The following is a 22,411-nucleotide window of genomic DNA, read 5'->3' on the forward strand; positions in this document are numbered from 1 at the left end:
ATTTTCATTAAATTTATTGGCCGACTGTTAAGGAGGCCTGGCAATATGTAGTCTTTGTCGGTCACAAAGAATGTACAAAGGAAAAATCAAAATTAGTTTCCTTCACAATTTTATGAAATTAAGGTATATATTACAATAAAACAAACAAGTTCACAGTTTAAAATTCTTCGAAATTAGTCATTAAATCGATCTGAATCCATCGATTTCTTTATCATATTCCTTATAAAGTAGATAAACGATTTTCAAATCTTCCATCATTTTATCAAACTCAACTAATGAATGCAGTTTCCCGAAGGTCAAATATCACAACTTTTTTTGATCAATCACATATCGGGTGAGGAAGATGAACTCTCGGATGCGGTATCCACTGGACGACCCGGCGACAACTCAAATTCAATGGCCACCATATGTGTCTAGATACGTCCTGCCGATATCCTTGTGTACGGTTGGGACAATGGCCACCATATGTGTCTAGATGTTACAGGTGTTTTCACGGGTGACTGGGAGCGTAATATTGTTCTTGGTCGGGCAATTGATAGCGCGGTTGCTAAAAAAAAGGGCCAAGTACCTTGAAAAATGCACTAGTCAGAGGCTGAGGTTTGGTGTTCTTGATGTTTTTACTTTAGGCGGGCTAGAGAGTGATACGGTGGAGTTATTGAAAAAGCTACGGAATTATGTCTAGCCATGATGAGAATGTTACTGTTGGAGATTTCCTTTTTCATTGGTTAGGTGTTGTTATCCAAAAAGGAATCGGAGCCCAGATTATCGCCAGGTTTCCATCCAATACTTGTAAACTTGTCACCGTCGATGATGATTAAATAATACAGTAATATTAAAAAAATGCTGATAAACGTTGTTTTTGTTATATAGTGATATGACAGGCTATTGATTATTCCCTATTTAGTTCATGGTAATGAACTAATGATATACTGTAAGTTTAGGATATAGAGTAGTATATGCACGAGTGGCAATACGATACATATCACTAAACTAATTAACTAAACTTTGGGAATGTAAAGAGAAAAGGAATGCTTTCATTTCTCAAGTTTCTGTTTCTTACATGGGATATTATTGTTACATCAAAGGTGAAACTAAATGGCTATTTATATCCTGGAGTGTGAGTGAGTCGGCAAAGCCCTTAATGGCTAAGATACAGTAAGGTAGAACCTTAATAGTTAAGATACCAAGTTGATCCTTATCAAAGGAGGTGGAGTAATTTCCGGAATTCTCTGGATTTCATTTAAAACAGTTAAATGGTGGGCCGCCCTACAAGGCACGTTTACACAACACTCCCCCTTTGGACCACCATTCTTGATAAAATTTTTGCTTGTCAAGCTTTATTGGTAAAACCTGATAGGAAAAAACCCGAACAAAATTTGTTACCTCGTCAAAACCTTGCCATAAAAATCCAACTGGGACAAAAACTGGTCGAAGGGTACAACACTGGTAGCTTTAAAGTGATGATAGTAGTCATGCATTTACTCCCGTTGCCGAAACTATGTCAGGAAAACCATTTAGGGAAAAACCTGAACTTGGAGTGACATTGATCACCGTTATGAAATGCTTCCTCTGTCAAAGTTGCGTCAGGAAAACCATTTAGGACAAAACCTGAGCTTAGAATGAGGGTGGTCGCCGCCACAAAATACTTTCTTTGACAAAACTGCGTCAGGAAAACCACTTGGGACAAAACCTGAACACCCGCACCAGGAAAACCAATTGGGACAAAACCTGAGTGCCCAAAGTTCATAACAATGCAGACATCAATGCTAATGTTGCCTCTTTAAAAACCTCGTCTGAAAAACCACGTGGGAAAAAACCAGACCAAAGGAAAAGAGTACAAATGGTGCTGAACACGCATATGCTGCCTCGTTAAAACCTTGACAAGGAAAAACCCATCAGGACAAAACCTTAGCGAAGGAAAAAGAGTACATCGCGTTTTAGTCCAGCCAAAGATTCTACGAGTTTACTCCCCCTGAAGCATGATTTCTTAAAGCGGCTGGTGGTGCAAACATTATATAGCCTTCAGAAAACCGCTTTACCATTTGCAGTTTATGGAGGATTGACTGCAGGTCTTGCGCCGGGTGCACCATTATCAATGTGCACCTCGCATTTAAATCCTCCACCATTGCACACCAAATTTGGTTTTCCGCTTTAACTTCAGGTATAACAATGAAAGGCCTTTTGTAAACTCATAAATACCGTAGAATCAATTTCAGCCTCTAAAAGTGTAACCTGCAAAACAAAAGTTAGAACACAACAAGACAGTGCATGCATTATATTCGTATATGGTACTTCTGGACCAAAAAATATTATTTCTACGTACGTATCAGATAGATCGATCACTTCCCACTTTTGGGAATCACATAGTAATAGTGCTAATTTAGTAGCACAACAAGTATCATGAGTATCAAATTTCGGTACTCTAGTCTATACAGACAGGCTATGCTAGCATGATCTCGAACTTCAGGTCGAGCAAATGTTTCACTTTTCAATGAGATCTCATAGTTTAGTTCATGCGTGGATTTTAGCGCTATTAACGGTTCTTTAAGAACCCAAAAATGATATCATCATTTCATCCGGATTTTAACCTTATACCAAGAACATAAAATACACAAAGGAGTTCATAAATTTCTCCTCTTCAAAATGGTGATTATATATAACTAAATTTCAAGCCTGACATAATTCACAAAGTCAGGTGGCTGGCTTCCTGAGTCAGAGAACCTCGAATCCTTCAGGGATTTATTACAATTACTAGTCATAACAAGATGAAATATGAGTCCTTCAGTGACTACCACGCTAAAGTGCATCTATATTAGGAGAATATTTTTCGTTTTACAGAACCAATCCTGGGGTTCAGCAGGAAACCCTCAATCGCACTTAAAACGATAATACTATTCTCTCTGCACTTAATCTCAAACACCAACCTGTAATTTTCAGGCCTCACAATTTTACGGTGTGAGTCGGATCCAAACATTGCGCTCTTTCGAGAGATTTCATCATCTTCCTCAGTTTGAGGGGATCAAATTATATGCCTACCAATCACAATGTTGATGTTCCTCTGCAGATGGGTACATAACCACCATTGTAATAAGTAATCGACAATCATATAGATCACACATAATTCTCTACTGCATGCATATTAAATTTTACAGATTGGTACCAGTGCCACTTCAGGGGCGTCATGATTTCCTTATCTTTAATAATGAGTTTCAAACTTAGAGAATGTGGATCATATTTTGATAATCTCCACGAGCACTATCTGTGTATCTCTTCAAGAGCACTACATATTAGAAAAGTGATTGGAATTTCTTTTAAGAGGCATATATGAGGCAGTTATTCAGGCCTCAAGCGTGTTTTAACACACTACTTCGTCACTGCGAGATGCATGATTTAACCTGCTGAGACAACCTCCCGTGTATGCATCCTCGAGCAAGTGACCAACAATATTTTCCCAGAGCTACTGCAGTTATTTGTTTTAATCATGAGTAATCTCCAACACCTCAATTACATCCAATATTTTAGCGTGAGAAAACAAAGAAGATGTCTCACGCCAGTTCTAGTGGCAGCCATACTTTCTTTGATCAGGATAAATACTTAATCAGATAACCTATTTAATTTGTCGATCTTGTTCACTGCAACCTTTAGATGGTTCCTGTCATCTCCATGACTACAAGGGAAAATCCTTAAATTTTGTCGACATAATACGTGTAATCTTCAGGTGGCAGTCTTTCTCCCCCTGATTAGGGCGGGAAAACCTTTTAGGTTATCATAATTTGCACCATCCTTTTATGGTGACGTTTCTCCCCCTGACTAAAGTGGGAGAACCTTAAAGGTTATCAACCCTACTCTTGCCAAACTTCTGGTGGCAGGTTGCAATGCCAACTTCTTGTGGCATTTTAGTTTTCCTGATCATGGCGCAAACATTACTATCTCATTTCTGGAAACTTCTGGTTCCATAATTGCCTCATTTTCAAAGGCAATTCTGCTCATGATAGTTTCGGGGTTTTAATTTAGCTACACAAAAAGTACCCAAAAACAACTGCAGTCTCGACAAGAGATGAGACATTTCACGTTGTTCCTTATAACGGTTTACTTCCTCCCCCTAACGGCATGAGTACAGTCTCGTCTTTAATAAGACATTACCAACACATGGTTTTAAATGTCTTATGAATCGAAACCAACATATATAGCTAGGTGACGTTATGGAACAAACACGTAAGTTGTAAGGTTGCTTCCCAAGATATAATTGATGGTAAATAGTTGGTTGAGCAATAAACTAAAGATGCTTAAACAAAGAACTCAACTAGACTATGTCGAGTGCGCACATGTGCTAACTATATGCTCAATATAACACCAACTGGAGGCAAAGCATCAAAGCCTATCAATTTACCACCAAGATAAATGGACTTAAGTGGAAAGTCCAAAAATGGATACGCAACCACAAGATTTGCACAAACAGTTCGGCAAAATCTAACATTACGTGTTAATATAACAAGAGACCATCTAGTAGATGTGTCTATCAATACATTAAGGTATTGAAATAATTTTTCATATTGCAGAGTAAATATGTCCTGCAATTTACACCTTGAATCCTTTCTAGGAGTTAATGTTGGTGATTCAGCAACGGGTTACCATAATGTTAATGTTAATGCAATTTAACAACTAATTGTCTCAGGGACCAATAACACAATTTTACATCCTTATCTAATAGAAGCTTCAGGTTCTGTAAAGGATGTCTATGAGCATTTTGAATCGTCTACTCATCTTGGTAGAACTTTGGTGTCCATACTGATCATGCTGAGCATGAATAATTCAAGGTTCATTAAACTTCTGGCTAATGACAACATGGAACTCGACTATTCGAATTCTTCTATGGCATACCCCATAAAAGAGAGCCTTACGTTTCTTTATGATGTGCTTCTGGCACAAAAACAAATGAAGTAACAAAATACTCCATAAAAATACTCGTTTATCATTTCAAGGTGGTAACGCCAAATATTCTCAAAAACTAAACAGATTCTTCAGGAATCCGGAATATTATAAGGCGTTAATAAAGATGACTGTTGTACCACCAAAATGATATACGCTCTTCCGGAGCCGTCTATCATATTATTCGAACCCGAAATGGCATTTCACATTTCCCAAAACCTCTACAAGGTTACAGAAATGGTTCGAAAAAATTGTGCTTGTTGTTCCCTTGTTTTGAGACAAATATCTCCATCATACATATCTTTATTGGATAGATTACTTCTGGAATCCATATCCTTTGGCAAAGATAGACGAGAGGAAAATAGTAAATTCATCAACAAAAACATTTGGTAACCATAGGCTATTTCGGGAACCCAAAATTTTATGGTTATTCCTGAAATCCAAAAATTTATGTAGACCACTTCTGGAGCCTATTTTACGGATTGCCGCTGGAACCCATAAATTTTGGATTATTACAGGAAGGCACAAAATATATGTTGGACTGCTTCTAGAGTCGAAAACATTTCATGGATTGCTTCTGGAATCTATTAATGACAAAAATAAGCAAAGAAAATAAACAAAACTTAAAACAAAGGATAAACATCAAAACGCATATGGTACTAATACAATATCAACAAATCTCCAACTTCGTCACCTTCAAGGTCAACAAAATATAAGTTTACAAGTGCGCAAATGGATAAACTGTTTATGACAAAGTTGCCTAGTTGGTCGCTTCAGGGACCGCCAATAGAAACGGCTAGCACTTTTGTAACGGGTCACTTCTGAGACCAACGGGCTAGCGGAGCACACATTTTGTACCCATATTATGCCACACGACGTTCCATCTTCTGATGGAACTATTTCAAAATTTCTGGAGATTATCAAAGATGAGAAAATCAAATACCAACAATTACAAATTATAATATATGTCACGTTGATATATATATGCTTCTTAATTAGGATAAAGTTCAATTTAACTATACAAATCGAAATTTAATCCGTTATGGTATCCTGACCACAACAAAAATAATATAGGTAAGTACAAAGTTAAGATCATATTTAATGAACATAAAACATAAAGAATTGAGGAAGGAAAAATAATCATCTCCGCCAATTATAGATATTGCTCACGTTTTCTCTGATAGATCAACCGAACACACCGTAGCTATCGAGCAATTCGTGTTGATAACGTGTTATGTAGTGATATGACAGGCTACCGATTATTCCCTATTTAGTCCATGGTAATGAACTAACGATATATTGTAAGTTTAGGATATAGAGTAGTATACGCACGAGTGGCAATACGATACAGATCACTAAACTAATTAACTAAAATTTGGGAATGTAAGGAGAAAAGGAATGCTTTCATTTCTCAAGTTTTTGTTTCTTACACGGGGTTATTATTGTTACATCGAAGGTGAAACTAAATGGCTAGTTATATTCCGGAGTGTGAGTGAGTCGACAAAGCCCTTAATGGCTAAGATAGAGTAAGGTCGGTAAAACCTTAATAATTAAGATGCCAAGTAGATCCTTATCTAAGGAGGTGGAGTAATTTCCCGAATTCTCTTGATTTCATTTAAAACATTTAAATGTTCGGCCACCCCACGAGACACGTTTACACAACAGTTTTCTACTTTTATTTGGGTCCTGAACGTCAACCAACAAGACAACATTGCCATTTATATAAAACTTCAGCCACGGGGTAACCATGCTTTGAGCATTTGTGAACGTGGAAGGAATATGTAAACTGGTACATCGTGTTTTACTAAGGTCGTGTTTGGCACATCGAAATTTGTCATAGGTAGTTTATAGCCTGGCCCTTTAATAATTTGGTGCACGATAATCAAATTACAATAGAATTGGGAACTAATAGCTAAATGTAAGATTTATTTAATTTGAACGAACACGATGATCAATTCCGACCGATTAGGTCATATTTTTAAGAAGTTTGAATTGTTAATATGTTCATGAAATTTTGTATGAATTAAATTGCTGATCAATTTTGATTGGCTATTTCAAATTTCATGAACCTAAAGACTGATTTTAGTTTCTTGGCACATTTTGTGTGACGAACAAAGAACAGTTAAGCCGGCCAAAAAGGATCAAGATTTTCAACCAGGAACGCCATGAACCTCAAACCTTGGATCGACTCTCATTCTCGTGTGGTTTAAAGGGACAGGATAAGCTATAACAGCAACACCAGCAAAACGATAAGTAAGCTGTTTGCTTCACATATATCCAACATTACAGAACCAACACTACAGAAGAAAGCACAAGGCGGCATAGTAGTAGAAGACACAGCAGAAATAGTAGATGATTAATATCAAAAGGCAACAGTTAAGTATAAGCAGTTCAGAGGCGATAAGTAAGCTGTTTGCTTCACATATATCGCAGTCTTTGATCTTCTAGCAGTTCAGTGGCGTCGACCTCTACGACCACCCTGGGGCTGACAAGGACAGACATAAGAAAATCATTTATTACTATCAAAAGGCAACAGCTTAAGTTAAACAAAAGAAGCAAAATAGATGATTAAAAAAAGCAAAACAGATGATTAAAAAACAAAAAAATGAGATACCTGCTTTGCAGCAGCAGCAACCTCATTAAGATGACGTTGAATCGATAGGAAGTATAACTGAGTCACGCGTCGAAGCCCATCGAGTAGTTTCATTGGAGAATGGTTAGGGCGACCAGGAGCAGACATGACACAGCCAAACAAGTTAAGTAAATCATGTGCATCTGCATCTTTAACTTGTTTGGCTCTGCATCTTTAACTTGAATGTACGATGTCGCTTGATGTCGTGTCTGATTATGATAAGGGGATTAGGCGGAAGAAGCCTAACAGACAACTCTGCATTTACTTGAAGGAGTGTTTGAATGGCTTTATGCAGTTGGCTGCAGATTATGATGTGGTAGTCACTGCAGATATCCAACATGACACAGCCAAACAAGTTAAGTAAATCATGTGCATCTGCATCTTTAACTTGTTTGGCTCTGTCATGTCTGCTCCTGGTCGCATGATTTACTTAACTTTTTTATAACTCGTAAAAAAAGTTAATATCACGCGTAAAAAATCCTTAAAACAAGGCATGAATTTTATCTACGCGACCTTTTTAGGTAAAGCATTAACTTTGAAAATTAAATAAGACAGGTATACCAAATTTTGAATATCAATATATTTAATGCAATAATTAATATTAATCAAAATCCCGGAAGAACAGGTATGAAATCTTTTGTTCTTTGAAGGAAATATTGTACAATGATTCTTGAATATATAACTCGTTTGTGGGTTCATAGAGAAAAGGACTAAACGCAATATATAGCTCTTCATTGTGCCCAAGGGTCACCATCTTTGCCTGTCTCCTTTTTTATTTTTATATAGAAACAGTATTATACGACGAACTGTATATACCATAAGTGTACGAGTATTATACGATGAAAACTGTATCTAGTGAACGAGTCTTGCCATTAAAACTTGGAAGAAGGAAAAAAAAATAAAAAATCCATTTGTCCGTGGGGAATAAAAGTAATAGAGGTTCGAAGACAAGTTACTGAGTTTATAATTGGCGAATCCGTCAGAATTCATACGTATCAACTGTATAACTGGAACCCAACTTAAATTCACGAATTTTTATCTTAGAACGTATTATACACGTATTTACGAATTATCAAATTATAAGGCACGTATAATATTTTGTCACATCATCACTCAATTATCAATTTTTATTATATTTTTGACTTTTAAAATTTTACACACATTATCTTATTCCAGTACCACCAACATGCATGTTATTTGCTGATTATAATTCGTATAACATATATATAGTCTATGGTAACTATTAAATTATTGTATTTAAGGAGGGATTATATTAAAAATGATTTTTTAACATGATAATATATGCCGAATTTTGTACGTCGAATTCATATCTGTAAATACATATATACATATGCCGTTTCGTATTACTGCCATGCCACGAATCCTTGACGGAATTTAAATTTTACAAATCCGTATAATACTCGTACGTATCCCTTATCATATCCTGAATTGCTAGGTTGGAAGTGAGGACTCGATTCCCACTAAGCTATTGGAAGTGAGGACTCGATTCCCACTAAGCTAAAACAGTGAACCACTTGGCAGGGAGTGTGTTGGTAAATTTTGTTGTAGATGTAGTGTAAAAACTCATTCCATTTTCCAAAGACATTCATATCTTTCTTCGAGGTCGAAAATAACAGGGTTTTGGACAATTATGATCCTTTTTTTTCTTTAAACCGCTTTCTAAAGAGAACAATTATGTCAACACATATGTTCCATATCTAAACCCATAATTAGTGGTTACTTGTTTATGCAAAATCCCAGAAGACTAGGCATGATAACTTTGAATAATTTTTAAAAATCAGAGAAAAGGACTAGACAAAGCGAAAGATGATCTTTGTTATCCCGCCTCTTTGTTTATCATGATAAGCCTTCGCCAGTATAAGGACACATGGGGTCTCATGCCCCTTCTTGATTGATTCTTCAATAAATAAATAAAACGCACTTTGCCCGGACTCCTGCTGCCAATGGATGGATGTTCTCTTTAGAAATTTGATGCAGTGCCATTGAAACTTGCAAAAAAGAAAAACGGTTTGCCCAATGGATTGATTCTTCAGCACGATACTTCAGCTAAGGATCTCTGGGAAAAGCTAGAGAAGGAATACCTCGTGAAGAACGTGGCAAATAGGATACATCTTAAAAGAAATTTGTATCGCTATAACATGAAGAGAGGTGCAACCCTAACCGAGCACCTAGATTCATATAATAAACTTCTTGCTGAGTTGGTTAACTACGATGAGAAGATCAACGACGAGGAACAAGATTTGTGTTTGATAAACTCTCTTCCTGAAAAGTATGAACCCGTGATTAAAGCTTTAATGCACGGCAAGGATAAGATGACATACACTGAGGTCACTACAGCACTGCGTAGTGAGGAGTTCAGGAAGATTGATCGTGAAGACCTTGCATTTGCTTCTTGCAAGAGGTCGTTCATCATACAAGAGAAAAAAGAATGGTGGTTATGGCAAAGGTAGAGGACGTTTTAAGAGTAGAACGCGACTGCAGAAAGATGAGTGTGCTTGGTGTCATGACTTTGGTCATTGGGCTAAGGATTGTACCAAGTGTAAGGCAAGAGAAGGAGATAATAGTAATACCGAGGTGAACATTGCTAAAGGTAATGAAGAATCAGATGATGCTTCTGATTTCTCGCTAACTGTGACACCATCAGCTTGTACTATTACAGATGGTACATGGGTATTAGATACTGGAGAAACTTATAATATATGTCCATATCGGGACCGGTTCTAAAGTTTTGAAGAGCTTGATGGAGAAGTACGTATGGGAAACAATCATACCTGCAGGGTGATTGGAATTGGTAGTGTTCGTATCAAGATACATGATGGTATGGTTAGAGAGCTGAAGGAGGTAAGATTTGTACCTGCCATAAAGAAGAATCTGATTTCGCTAGGAACTTTAGAAGCTAGGGGCTATAAGATAGTCGCTAAACATGGTGTTCTAAAGGTAATCTCTGGATCTATGTTAATCATGAAGGTCACACATCATCATAACTTGTACTACTTGATTGAGAGTACAACAATAGGGGATGTGTCTATTTTTGAACACATCGAGAGTGCAGCTACCGAGAAGACAAAGCTATGGCACATGAGACTTGCAATCCAAGTGAGAAGTCGTTGCATAGGTTGATTCAACAAGACTTGTTGAAAGGTGTTATTGCCTGCAAGTTAGCATTTTGTGAACATGGTGTTAAGGGCAAGAAAACAAGAACAAGCTTTGGCACAACTATCACAATACTAGTGGAGTTTTTGACTATGTTCACTCAGATGTTTGGGGTCCTTCCAAGAATGCATCATTGGGAGGGCAACATTGGTTTGTGTCGTTTATTGATGATTATTCTAGGCGTGTATGGGTGTACACCATGAGGCATAAGGATGAAGTCCTAGAAATCTTTGTGAGGTGGAAAAAGGCAACTGAGACTCAAACTGGCAGAAAGATTAAAGTACTACGTTCGGACAATGGTGGAGAGTACAAGAGTGATCCGTTCTTCTAATTATGTCAGGATGAGGGGATAAAGAGGCACTTCACAGTTAAGAAGACACCGCAACAGAATGGGGTAGCTGAACGCATGAATTTCGGACTTTGCTGGATAAGGTACGATGTATATTATCTAATGCTGGATTAGGTAAGGCGTTTTGGGCTGAGGCAGTTACGTATGCGTGCTTCCTCATTAATAGGTTGCCATCAGCTGCATTAGAAGGTAAAACTCCTATGGATAAATTGTTTGGTAAACCATATTATGATTATGACTCAATTCATATCTTTGGTTGTCCTGCGTGGTATCATGTTAGTGAAAACAAGCTTGATAACCGTGCCATGAAAGGAATCTTTGTGGGTATGAAGAATGGAGTAAAAGGGTTCAAGATTTGGAATCTAGTTGTGAAGAAGATAATCATGAGTAGAGATGTCACATTTGATGAGATGTTTATGGTAAAGTCTTGGGGTTCTTGGCAGGTGGAGAACATAAGAACCAGTACTAGTGAGCCTTTGCAGCAGGTGGAGATTGATGCAACTCCACCAAGTTAAGTCTGTATCTGTTGAGAATACTTCTGAAGACATTGGGTCCGCAAGAGAAGTAGCTACTGAAGTTCCAAATGATAGTGACGATGTTGATGAAGAGGAACAAGAGTCAGTAGAAGATACAAAATCTACGGTTACGGAAACCATAGCAACCAGCAAACCAAGAAGATCAACCAGGAAGCCTGGCTGGATGAATGATTACATTACTTATGCATTACCAATTGTTGAAGATGATACTCCTACTTCCTATTTAGAAGTTGTACGTAGTGCAGAGTGTAAAAAATGGGAAGGTGCAATGCATGACGAGATGGAGTCTCTTTACAAGAATGACACATGGATTCTTATGAAGCTTCCAAACGATAAGAAGGCCATAGAGTGCAAGTGAGTATATGCTAAGAAAGAAGGATCTTCGGTAATCAAGTTCGCTACAAGGAAAGGTTAGTTGCAAAAGGTTATGCCCAAAGAAAAGGGATTGACTACAATGAGGTGTTATCTCCGGTGGTAAAACACTCATCAATCCATATATTGTTGGTCTTGGTAGCACAATATGATTTAGACCTAGTTCAGCTAGATGTTAAGACGGCGTTCTTACATGGGGGTCTAGAAGAGGAGATCTATATGACTCAGCCGAGTGGGTTCAAGGTTGTTGGAAAAGAAGATTGTGTATGTAAACTGAAGAGATCGTTGTACGTGCTGAAACAGTCTCCAAGACAATGGTACAAGCGATTTGACCAGTTTATGATAGGCCAAACATACACAAGAAGTCACTATGACCATTGTGTATACTTTAATAAGATACCTGATGGGTCTTTCATATATTTTCTATTGTATGTCGATGATATGCTGATTGCATCGAATAACAAGAAAGAGATTGATAATTTGAAGAACAATTTGTCATCTGAGTTTGAGATGAAAGATCTGGGAGAAGCTAAGAATATTCTTGGCATGGAGATTCAACGTGACAAAGAGAAGGGTAAAGTTTGTTTGTCTCCAAAGGCATATTTGAAGAAAGTGTTACAGAAGTTTGGTGTCTACGAAGGAACTAAATCTGTAAGTACTCCCCTTGATGCTCATTTTAAGTTGAATGCTCGTATGTGTCCTACTACTGAAGAAGAGCGAAAGTATATGGCCCAAATCCCATATGCTGAGGTTGTTGGTAGCTTGATGTATACGATGGTATGTACAAGGCCGGACATTTCACATGCAGTTAGTATGGTCAGCAGTTATATACATTGTCCTGGTAAGGGACATTGGCATGTTGTGAAATGGATTTTGAGGTATCTTTATGGTACGGTTAATGTTGGCTTGGAGTTTGTGAAGGATAGATGTAACAATCAATTGTTTTTTGGGTATGTGGATTCTGACTATGCTGGTGATTTGGACAAAAGACGTTCAACTACAGGGTATGTATTTACCGTAGCAGTGGAACCAGTAAGTTGGAGATCAATCTTGTAGTCTACTGTGGCGCTTTCAACTACGGAGGCGGAGTATATGGTAGTGACTGAGGCATTTAAGGAGGCTATATGGTTACAAGGTTTGCTATATGACTTAGGAGTTGTGCAAGACCAACTGCCTGTGCATTGTGATAGTCTAAGTGCAATTTATTTGGCTAAGAATCAAGTGCATCATGCTAGAACCAAACATATAGACATACGATTTCACTTTCTGAGAGAAATTTTTGAAGAATAAGACATTCTACTTTTGAAGATCAATACCAAAGACAATCCAGCTGATATATTGACTAAAGTAGTATATGGGATCAAGTTTCGACATTGTTAGAAATTGATCCACATCCTTCCAGTTTGGTGAAAGACCCTTTTTGGGGTAAAGATTCTTATGAACCTGGTGGAGGTCTTCTAGCAAGGCCATTTAATAGAACTAAGGTTGGGTTTGATTCCTATTGAGGATACGTAGGCAGCCAATGATGGTTCAAGCAACGTTGAAAGATGGAGGTGATTTTGTCTATTGATCGTATCATGCAAGAATGCATGATCCGAGGTGGAGAATTGTTGGTAGGATGGTCAAGGACTAGATTAGGAAACCTAGTTGGTTAAGGAAACCAAGTACCTGTGTCCTAAGTATAGAAGCTTAAGAGGTTTGTTCTTAGAGCTAAGTTAGGAAATCCTATACTTGTAGGAAAAGTATTCCTTGTTAAGGAGTGTGTCCACTCCTATTGATGTGTATAAATAGCCATAGAGAGACCTAGAGAAAACACACCAGAACTAAGTAAGAGTTCTCTTCTTCTCGTCTAAAGGCTTTGTATATTCCAACTTATACGGTGATATATAAAATTGCTTATTCCTTCCCGAGAATTAAACCTCGTTAAATACTTGTTCTTCTTGTGTGTGTGATTGTGTTCTTGGCGATATTGAGATACCTCGTAGTAGTACAAACCTAACACTTCCGCAGGCTTTGGCGCAACAATTACCATTTCGGGAATGAGAAAATGCCACTAGTTTTGGTCAAGAGTAAAATCTTCATTTGTACAAACAGAGAAGCAGTAAATGATACGCGAGAGTTATTTCAGCTCCACATTGTCTTTGATTGAGTGTTACCATTTCGGGACTGTGATAATGCAACTAGTTTTGGTAAAATCTATTTTTGATTTGATAGTAGATGGTCCATTATTTCGTAGGATGCACATCGCCATTTCGCTTGCATTGCCGATTTGCACCATGGCTGAGTTGAGATCGATCTTGTGAGAAATTGAATCGTTCAGTACCTGGTTGAGATCAGTGGGTACGTTATTGTATGCATGTGATATTCATGAAGACTGCTTTAAGTGTACATGATGATCAAAGTTGGAGAATCATACTAACTTCAAAATCCAAAAAAGAAAAGAAAACAAATTCAGTTGGGTCTGACTCAAAAGCTACTAGTCATATAGAATCCCACCCACTGTTGATTTTTATGTTTTCCTGGCAAATTCACGTGATGAAATATCAAAAGATCGAGTGATAATGTTTGGGATTCAAAATCTCTCTGATCATGAGTTTTTGCATAAATTCCAAGCAAAGTTGGCCGGGAAAACACTTCCTTTCGAAGCTAATAATGTCCCATCTTATGATCGTAATTTCTTTTAAATTAAAATCCCTGAAATTTTAAAGTAATTCTTGGCAATTGTGTTTATTTTTCTAATCTTGAAAACAAAGAAGATTATCATAAGAAAAGGATTCCAGTTGGCTCTCTCCGACTTCTTGTTTGTCCAAACAGGGAAGCACAAAAACCAGGACGTCACCATTTTTGACTTTTGATGTATTATTAATCGATCAAAATTCAATGTCTTGATTCCATGATCTTCATCTGATACAAACAGCGAAGCAGTAAATGATACGCCAGAGTTTTTACAGCTTCACATTGTCTTTGGCTAGTTCCTAATGACAATTAACTAATGGTTTTCTCTTGTTAAAGACTACTAGTTCTTTATGGTACTGTCATCAGTCACACAGCTTTCCAACGGCTCCAAAAAAATAAATAAATGCCCATATGAGACTCAATGACCGACTCCTCTATCCAATTTTCCAACTAACTCTCTATATAGAATTTATTTCTATCTGCTTCTCTTTCGATAAAATAAAAAGTTAACATTCTTGGTCGTGTGATTACCTGGAAGAAATAAACAACAACAGTTTCCTTTGGCCTTTCAGACTGTAGCTGGCAAACCAAACCAAAACCCGCGGGTTAGCCCGTCCCGTCCCGTGAAAACCCGCACCCGTCCCGGATCGTAACTAAACAAGACGGGCGCGGGTTGTATAATTAGTGGCTTGTGAAGAAACGGGTTAACCCGGTCCGTACCGTGAAACCCGCGGGTTAACCTGGCTCATTCCCCACCACTAGGAGTCTAGGCCGCGTGTCACAGTAATCGATTTCTGAATTAAAGTTAAGCAATTGAAATATTTATACAACTGAGGAGTAGGCATGGATTGCGTATTTTGCTAGTAATCTGCAAACGAAATCATCATACAGAACTCTGCAAGGTCCCTTGGTAAATCGATGTTAGTCATCACAGAGAACTCTTCCTAGTAAACTACAGCTCTTGCTAATGTATGATGGAAAACTTCAGTACCAAACGCTGGAATAAATGCAAACTATAAACTGGATCCTTGTATCTACCAAATAATGTTAAGAGGTAGCATGAATAACTATAACCCTCGTGTTACTGGGAAGCTCTTACTTTCCACAATCGTGGCCGCAATTCCTTATTCAAGTATTCAACTCCCATAAATGAAGAAAATAAGTCACCAAGTATAGATCAATTATACCCTGTCGTTCAAATAAGGTCGAGTCACTAACAAAATGCACAGTTAACAAAGAACTGAAGCAATATAGCTTAAAATTAGAAAGTAAAAAACAATCCCATAAAATTAGGTTGTAGCTTGTAGGAAAGGAACTTTAGATGCCCTGAATGTGGAAGGAAATAGCCCAGAAATCGATTTCTGGCGAGTTGACTCAACAAAAACCAGGTAACCCGTGAGCATCCGTGAACCCGCGAGCTTTACCCGGGACGGGCACGGGTGGGATAAATGACCACCCGTGAAGAATTTCAACCCGCGAGCTCAGGCTTGTATTAACCCGTAACCCGCGGGTTGGTCACAAGCCAGACCCGTCCCGCCCGTTTGCCAGCTCTATTTCAGACGGTGAAAATGATATTAACCATTAGGTGAATTTTCACAGCATTTCGGGTCCGTGGAATAGCGAATATTATTGCTCCATTATTTGTGGAAGCTACCTTTATATTCGTTTGGGAAAAAAACAAACAACAGGGATTATTCTCTTTGCGACTTGGTATTTTGACATGACAACGACTGTAAAAATGATTAGTTCAGATAAGCTTTTTTCTTTTTTTACGTTGTTCCACAAAATAGCTTTGGCTAGCATAGATTCATGATCCACAACGGTCACCTCTCATGCAAACACATTACTGTACTTGCTAGTAAATGCCTGGTTAGTAAGTAATTAAGGATGTGGCACAACTAAAACGCGATATCTAAAGACGAATCATAGAACTCGGGTAACACCAATGTTATCATCGTATGAAACATTAAGTTAGTCTTTCTTTCTTCATTTGATTTAATGAATGTTACATTTACATCAACGTTTGTTTTTTCTTCTTTTTACACAAATGTTAGCTCGGCCTAACACAAAATTATAGCTACTACTTAGGACTGTAAAAATGAGCTGACTGCAACCTGTAAGTTCTAACACAAAATCACTGCCACTGTCGGTGGATAGCTGACTCGCTGCAACTTTGATAACCCACTCACCACCTAGTTGAATGGGGTTTGGAAACGATGCGGTCATATCAGATCAGTGGTATGTGTACTCCCCATCCCATCCACCTTTCTCTTTTGGGGAAATTAGGCTCAGGCCCAACCCATGGATAACCCATAATATGAGGCCCCTAGATAAAAGAATTTTATTAGTAGGCCCTGAATTAAAAAATAAATTTAATAAAAGCGAAAAGACTAAATTAGCCTCAAGTATATAAGAGGCGTCACCTACCTTTCTCTCGTTCAGACGCCATTATTTCATTTCCAAGGAGAGAGAAAACAAATCTCACTCACCTGAAACAGAAAGAAATCTAGAAAAAAACCCAAAAAATCAAGAAATCTTCCTGAAATCTGTTCCAAAACAAAGATCGAGATCAAAAACTATTCATCATTTGCTAACCCCTAAATCAGAGAAACAGATCGAAAAAGTTTCAGATTCAAAAACCAAAAAAAATCAAAAGAAACAGTTTCAGATTCAGTTTCAGATTCAAAACCTAAATCGCCGTTGTTACTGATTCCTGTTGATGAAATACTCCGACGATTAATCACTAGGTAAGTTTTGATTTAAAGCTGTTAGTTTTGATTCCTGTTGTTACTGATTCGTGGGTCGAAAATTTCTGAACTAGGGTTTGTAATGAGATTACAACAAACATAACTCATTCTGACTGATAATTCCTTTTACAGATCGGAGAAGGAGAACAATCGTTTGTGCATAAAATCCATGAAATAACTGATTAAATAGAAACAAAGGTAAGTCATGGATGTGATATAACTGATTGATTTAGTGGATTTCATTTCTGAGATGTTACTGTTTGAAAACCCTATAAACTCTAAGTTGAATTGCAATCAACTAACTTGATTTTATTACTACATCAACTGCAGATTCAGAATCAAATTTCTTTTGGAATAAAAATGGTGAAAGGAAAAATGAATCCCCCTAGAAAAGATGATACAATTACAGGTACTAAGTTGTGAAAACTATTGTTGTCATGGTCTCATGTTTATTTCTCATATAATGCTTGTGAATATGTAATTACACAGACAAGGACATGTGTAACTATAAGTTACACACTCAAAATGTAACCACTGACTGTGTTGTGGTTTGTATATTGATTGTGTAACTTATAGTTACACATACCAAGTGAGCCTGTCACCACTGACTTGCCTAGGGATGTGTAACTAGTAGTTGCACATAAAAAATTGGTTGTGTTTAGGATGTGTAACTTGTAGTTACACATAGAAAATTGGTTGTGTAAATTAAAGTTACTCATTAATATGCATGTGTAAGTTAAAGTTACACCTTGTAAAATGTCTAGGATTGGGTGTGTAACTTGTAGTTAAAATCTACTAACTGAAGAAATTTAAAAGTTTCTAATGTAAGTGATGCTTTTGAATGTATAACTACGCAAACAAGGGCCTGTGTAACTTTAAGTTACACATTCAAAATCTCACCACTATGTTGTGGTTTGTATATTGAGTGTGTAACTTGTAGTTACACATACAAATGAGCCTTGCATAAGTGGCTGTGTAACTTGTAGTTACACATCTTAACTGTGAGTTACACATTCAAGATGTTACCAATGACTTGCAAAGTGGCTGTGTAACTGTAAGATACACATTTAAAATCTAATCACTGACTTGCCAATTGACTGTGTAACTACAAGTTACACATGCATAATAACATAACTGATTTGGCAATTGCCTAGATAACTAAAAGTTACACATGCAAAAATATAACCTATGACTGTATTGTGTTTGTAAATTATAGTTGGACATAAAAAAATGACCCCTTTAAACCTTCATATGCATGTAAGTTAAGGTTACACAACACAGAATAGAATGATTCAGTTTGTGTACTTGGAAAATACACATAGTTTGTAACATGATTTTCATTTTGTAGTTAAAAACGAGTGTATTTGATAAGTATACAACATACTGACTCATGTTATTTTTGTGTGTGATGTGTACAGGAAACCTAAGGCAGTCGTTGAATGCAGTAAAGGATTTAGTAAAGGTGATAAAGCCTATAGGACTGACTGATAGGGCTCATAGATATCTTAGGAGAGCTGCTTACGGAGAACTCGTAATGATGTATTACGATGACTATGATACAACTGTACCAACTACAACAAGACAGATAACTACCAACAAACACGGCGTCTTGAAGCTCTTGAACTGCTTTGACATGGATTGTGAGACACCATGTTCATTCAAGTTTGCTGATGATAAGATTATAGAGTCTACACCGGCAAAGCTGGCTGGTATATTTTGCATGCAGAGGATTGGAAGCATAAAGGGTCAGAAGCTGTTAAAGTACTATTGTCCTAGTGATTTGACTGACAATGTTTTATACAGCAAATACTTCACCGATATCAAATCTACAAAGCATCAGACGACGGTGACTAAGACAAACATTTTAGAGAAGATAAAACAACTTATGGCAAAAAGGAGAAAAAGTGGGAAAAGAAAGAAAGTTGATGAAAAGGATCTAGTTTTCCTGATAGGTCTTTATCTTTGCTGTGAATTGTTTTTTGGCGACAAAAATGCCAATGGAGTGAACGCGAAATATCTTAGTATCGTTGAAACTTATGATACGGTGCTCAAGGTGTCGTGGCCTGATTTAATACACGAGCACTTGTTTGAAGAGATTCATACTAATCTTAGTTGTTTGTCAAATGTGAAGGCTTGTGTGCAATACCTACTGGTAAAAAGCTTGTGTGTAATTTCTATTCCAGCAGTTTTAGTGTTACGTGATGGATATTTTTGTTCAATCGACTAATTAAAATTTATATGTTGCAGTTATTGTTTGCTGAACACACGTCAGCAGGATTAATCCCGAAAGTTGAGAACCACGAGGAAGATATCCCGAGGGTTGGGAGATGGGATATATACCAGATTTCTGATTACATTTGGAAAACAGACATGACACAGTTTTCGGTAAGTGTTATATGTCAGTTGGTTTAGGTTTTGTAAATTTATGGTAATGTAATTTAGATAAAACTTTGATGTAATCAAAATTGTCATGTGTAGCTATAAGTTACACATTTAAATGTGCTTGTGTAATTTATAGTTACACATGCAAAAGATAACACAAGTGAATGCAACTATAGGTTATGTAACATATATATCCTGTTTGTATATATATCCTGTGCTTATGTAACTATAGGTTACACATTTTATATGTATATCCACTTTACATTAAATATATGTGTAACCTTTAGTTACACATATCCACTTTACATTAGATATATCTAATGTGCTTATGTAACTATAGGTTACACATATAAAATGTGCTTATGTAACTTTAAGTTACACATACAACCGAAAAATGTATATTTAGAATGTTCAACTGTTTTTTGCAATCTCTTTTTAACCTCTCCATATGTTAATTGCAGCCAACTCCTAGCTTTGTGGCTGAGTTTTCACAGCTTGAGAAGCAGCTGGGTATATCAACCGTGGTACCCAGCAAGGACGACCTGCAAAGTTGGCTGAAAGCGCAAACTATTGAGAATAGCCATCTGAAAGAGCAACTGCAAGAAAAGCAAGCAATGCTTAAAGCAGTGTATGCAATTGCAAGAGAAGGGATATCAGAAGGGGACCTTTCAGGAACAGCGGAATTCAAGGTTCACAAATTTAGTTGCCAAATTATGCAAGCAATGGGTATTGATCCTTACAAAGTGACCCAGGAAGAGTTTATGCAACATGAAGATGATGTACATGGAGGTACTGAGCATGGAGCTACTGAGCATGAAGAAGAAGAGTTACAATTAGTTGAGACAGAGCAACAAGGAGATGGAATTACTGAGCAAGAAAAAGAGAAAGATGACGCGGAAACTTCCTTCCATGAAGAATGTAAGTAGTTGTTCATTTTTAATATGCTTCTTTAACTTGATAGAGGTACCCAATTAGTTGACACTAAGGTCTTTGAACCTTTTTAATTTCATATTTTACTTGTTCATTTTTAACTTGCTTGTTTAACTTGATTAGACTTAATAAATGTTGAGTAAACTGATCATATGGATGTGTAATCCCTAGTTACACATGCCACATGCATGTGTAACTTCTGGTTACACTAGTTAGATGTATGTGTAACTCCATGTTACACTAGGTATCCATGTCATATTCATGTGTAACATGAAGTTACACATATTAGTTATCCAAGCCAGTCGATTACACATGATATATTCTTCTTGAAATTTTATTAAAAAAATTTAACATCATCATCATCAACCTAATTCTCGTTTCAATACTTGTGCAGTTCCATGTATGAGCCTTGCAGCTGGAAATACGCCAACAATTCTGCAAGCTCAAACTGCTGCAGAGGGGCACAAAAGACCACTCAGGACATATAGTTCAAGTATGAAGAGTGTGACAACTTGCAAGACTCCACCAAAGAAAAGGCCTGTCGCAAAGCAAAAGCCCACTCCTACAAATAATGTTGATGAGGAGCAGAAGAAAGATGTTGAAGAGACACCTGTTACGGATGAGGCACAGAAGAAAGCTGCAGATGGCGGAGTTGTGGATGGGGCAGGTGATGATGTAGCTGCAAAAGCCGTAGGTGATGATGTTACTGCAAAAGTCAATGAGGATACACCTGCAACTGTTGGTGACGGTTTGGTTATGACTGCTCCAACTCAGCCAACTCCTCGAACTTTTGATGACAGTTCTGCTTCAACACAGTTTGAGGACTCCATGGTGATAACTGCTACAACACCGCAAACACAGCCTGACAATGCTCAGACCTACAGGTTGGTGCAACTAGGAGCTAACCCCGATGATATGACGAATGTTGAAGTGAGTGAAATGATAGATGAGATCGTCAGCAACATTAACAAAACTGAACATGGACCCGCAGTGACGGAGAATGCAGAACCTACCTCAACTGGTAACCACTCTTCCGTTCTATGTTTTGTTTGTAATGGAAGTGTAACTTCAAGTTACACATTATAAAAGGCATGTGTAGCTTGAGGTTACATACAATGTGTTTTGTTTGTAATGGAAGTGTAACTTCAAGTTACACATTGTAAAAGGCATGTGTAGCTTGAGGTTACATACAATACATTATTATTTTGGCTTGTGTAACTTTAAGTTACATACATGTGCTAATTTTACTGAGATTCTGCCTATATTTGTTTGCGCAGCTACAACGCAGGAAAACGTTTTTAGCCTTGGATTAGAAAAAACTCCAAAACCTGCAGGAGAGTTACTGAAGGAAGCTGCAAATGCAATAAGATAAAGGCAACCATCATTCATACAACAACGTGTGCTGAGGAATAGAAAAATCCTAACACAAGATCTGAAACAATATCAAAGAAATTCAAAGAGGATTAAGAAGACAGCTAATGAAGAAGAAATGGCCGCAGTTCCAGAAGTAGAAGAAGATAGAATGGCTGAGGTTGCTGAAAAAGATGATGGAACAATGAGAAACGATGTGAAAGGTTCAGAAGTTATCGAAAGGCTGGAAGGCGAGAAAAAGAATAAAGTGCTTGAATATTTCAATACTCATACGAAAACGTAAGTAGCTTGACTCCAAGTAGGCTTGATTCTG

At 37.3% G+C, this 22,411-nt stretch overlaps 1 protein-coding gene and 2 long non-coding RNA genes across 3 annotated transcripts; 2 read left to right on the top strand and 1 right to left on the bottom strand.

Moving 5' to 3' along the window:
- Positions 1-7,159: 7,159 nt before the first annotated feature.
- LOC113360857 lies at positions 7,160-7,976 on the bottom strand. Its single transcript, XR_003364834.1, has 2 exons — positions 7,544-7,976; positions 7,160-7,414 (listed from the first exon to the last, which is right to left on the bottom strand). It is a non-coding gene; the product is annotated as an uncharacterized LOC113360857 (long non-coding RNA).
- A 9,405-nt stretch (positions 7,977-17,381) lies between these two features.
- LOC113360858 lies at positions 17,382-18,862 on the top strand. Its single transcript, XR_003364835.1, has 4 exons — positions 17,382-17,415; positions 17,548-17,613; positions 17,746-17,824; positions 18,834-18,862. It is a non-coding gene; the product is annotated as an uncharacterized LOC113360858 (long non-coding RNA).
- Positions 18,863-19,048: 186 nt separating this feature from the next.
- Positions 19,049-22,099, top strand: LOC113358915. The gene is made up of 5 exons (XM_026602628.1): positions 19,049-19,261; positions 19,663-19,800; positions 20,259-20,668; positions 21,207-21,748; positions 22,005-22,099. Exons 1-5 carry the CDS (start codon positions 19,049-19,051, stop codon positions 22,097-22,099), a joined length of 1,398 nt encoding a protein of 465 aa, XP_026458413.1.
- Positions 22,100-22,411: the final 312 nt, after the last annotated feature.

This window comes from Papaver somniferum, chromosome 3 (assembly GCF_003573695.1).
Source record: "Papaver somniferum cultivar HN1 chromosome 3, ASM357369v1, whole genome shotgun sequence".
NCBI classification, from domain to species: domain Eukaryota; kingdom Viridiplantae; phylum Streptophyta; class Magnoliopsida; order Ranunculales; family Papaveraceae; genus Papaver; species Papaver somniferum.

Coding starts and splice junctions, on each gene's coding strand:
- LOC113358915 (XM_026602628.1), top strand. CDS start 19,049: ATGGATTGTGAGACACCATGTTCATTCAAGTTTGCTGATGATAAGATT. Junction 19,262..19,662: donor CTACAAAGCATCAGACGACG/GTGACTAAGACA, acceptor TATATGTTGCAG/TTATTGTTTGCTGAACACAC. Junction 21,749..22,004: donor TGCAGAACCTACCTCAACTG/GTAACCACTCTT, acceptor TTGTTTGCGCAG/CTACAACGCAGGAAAACGTT.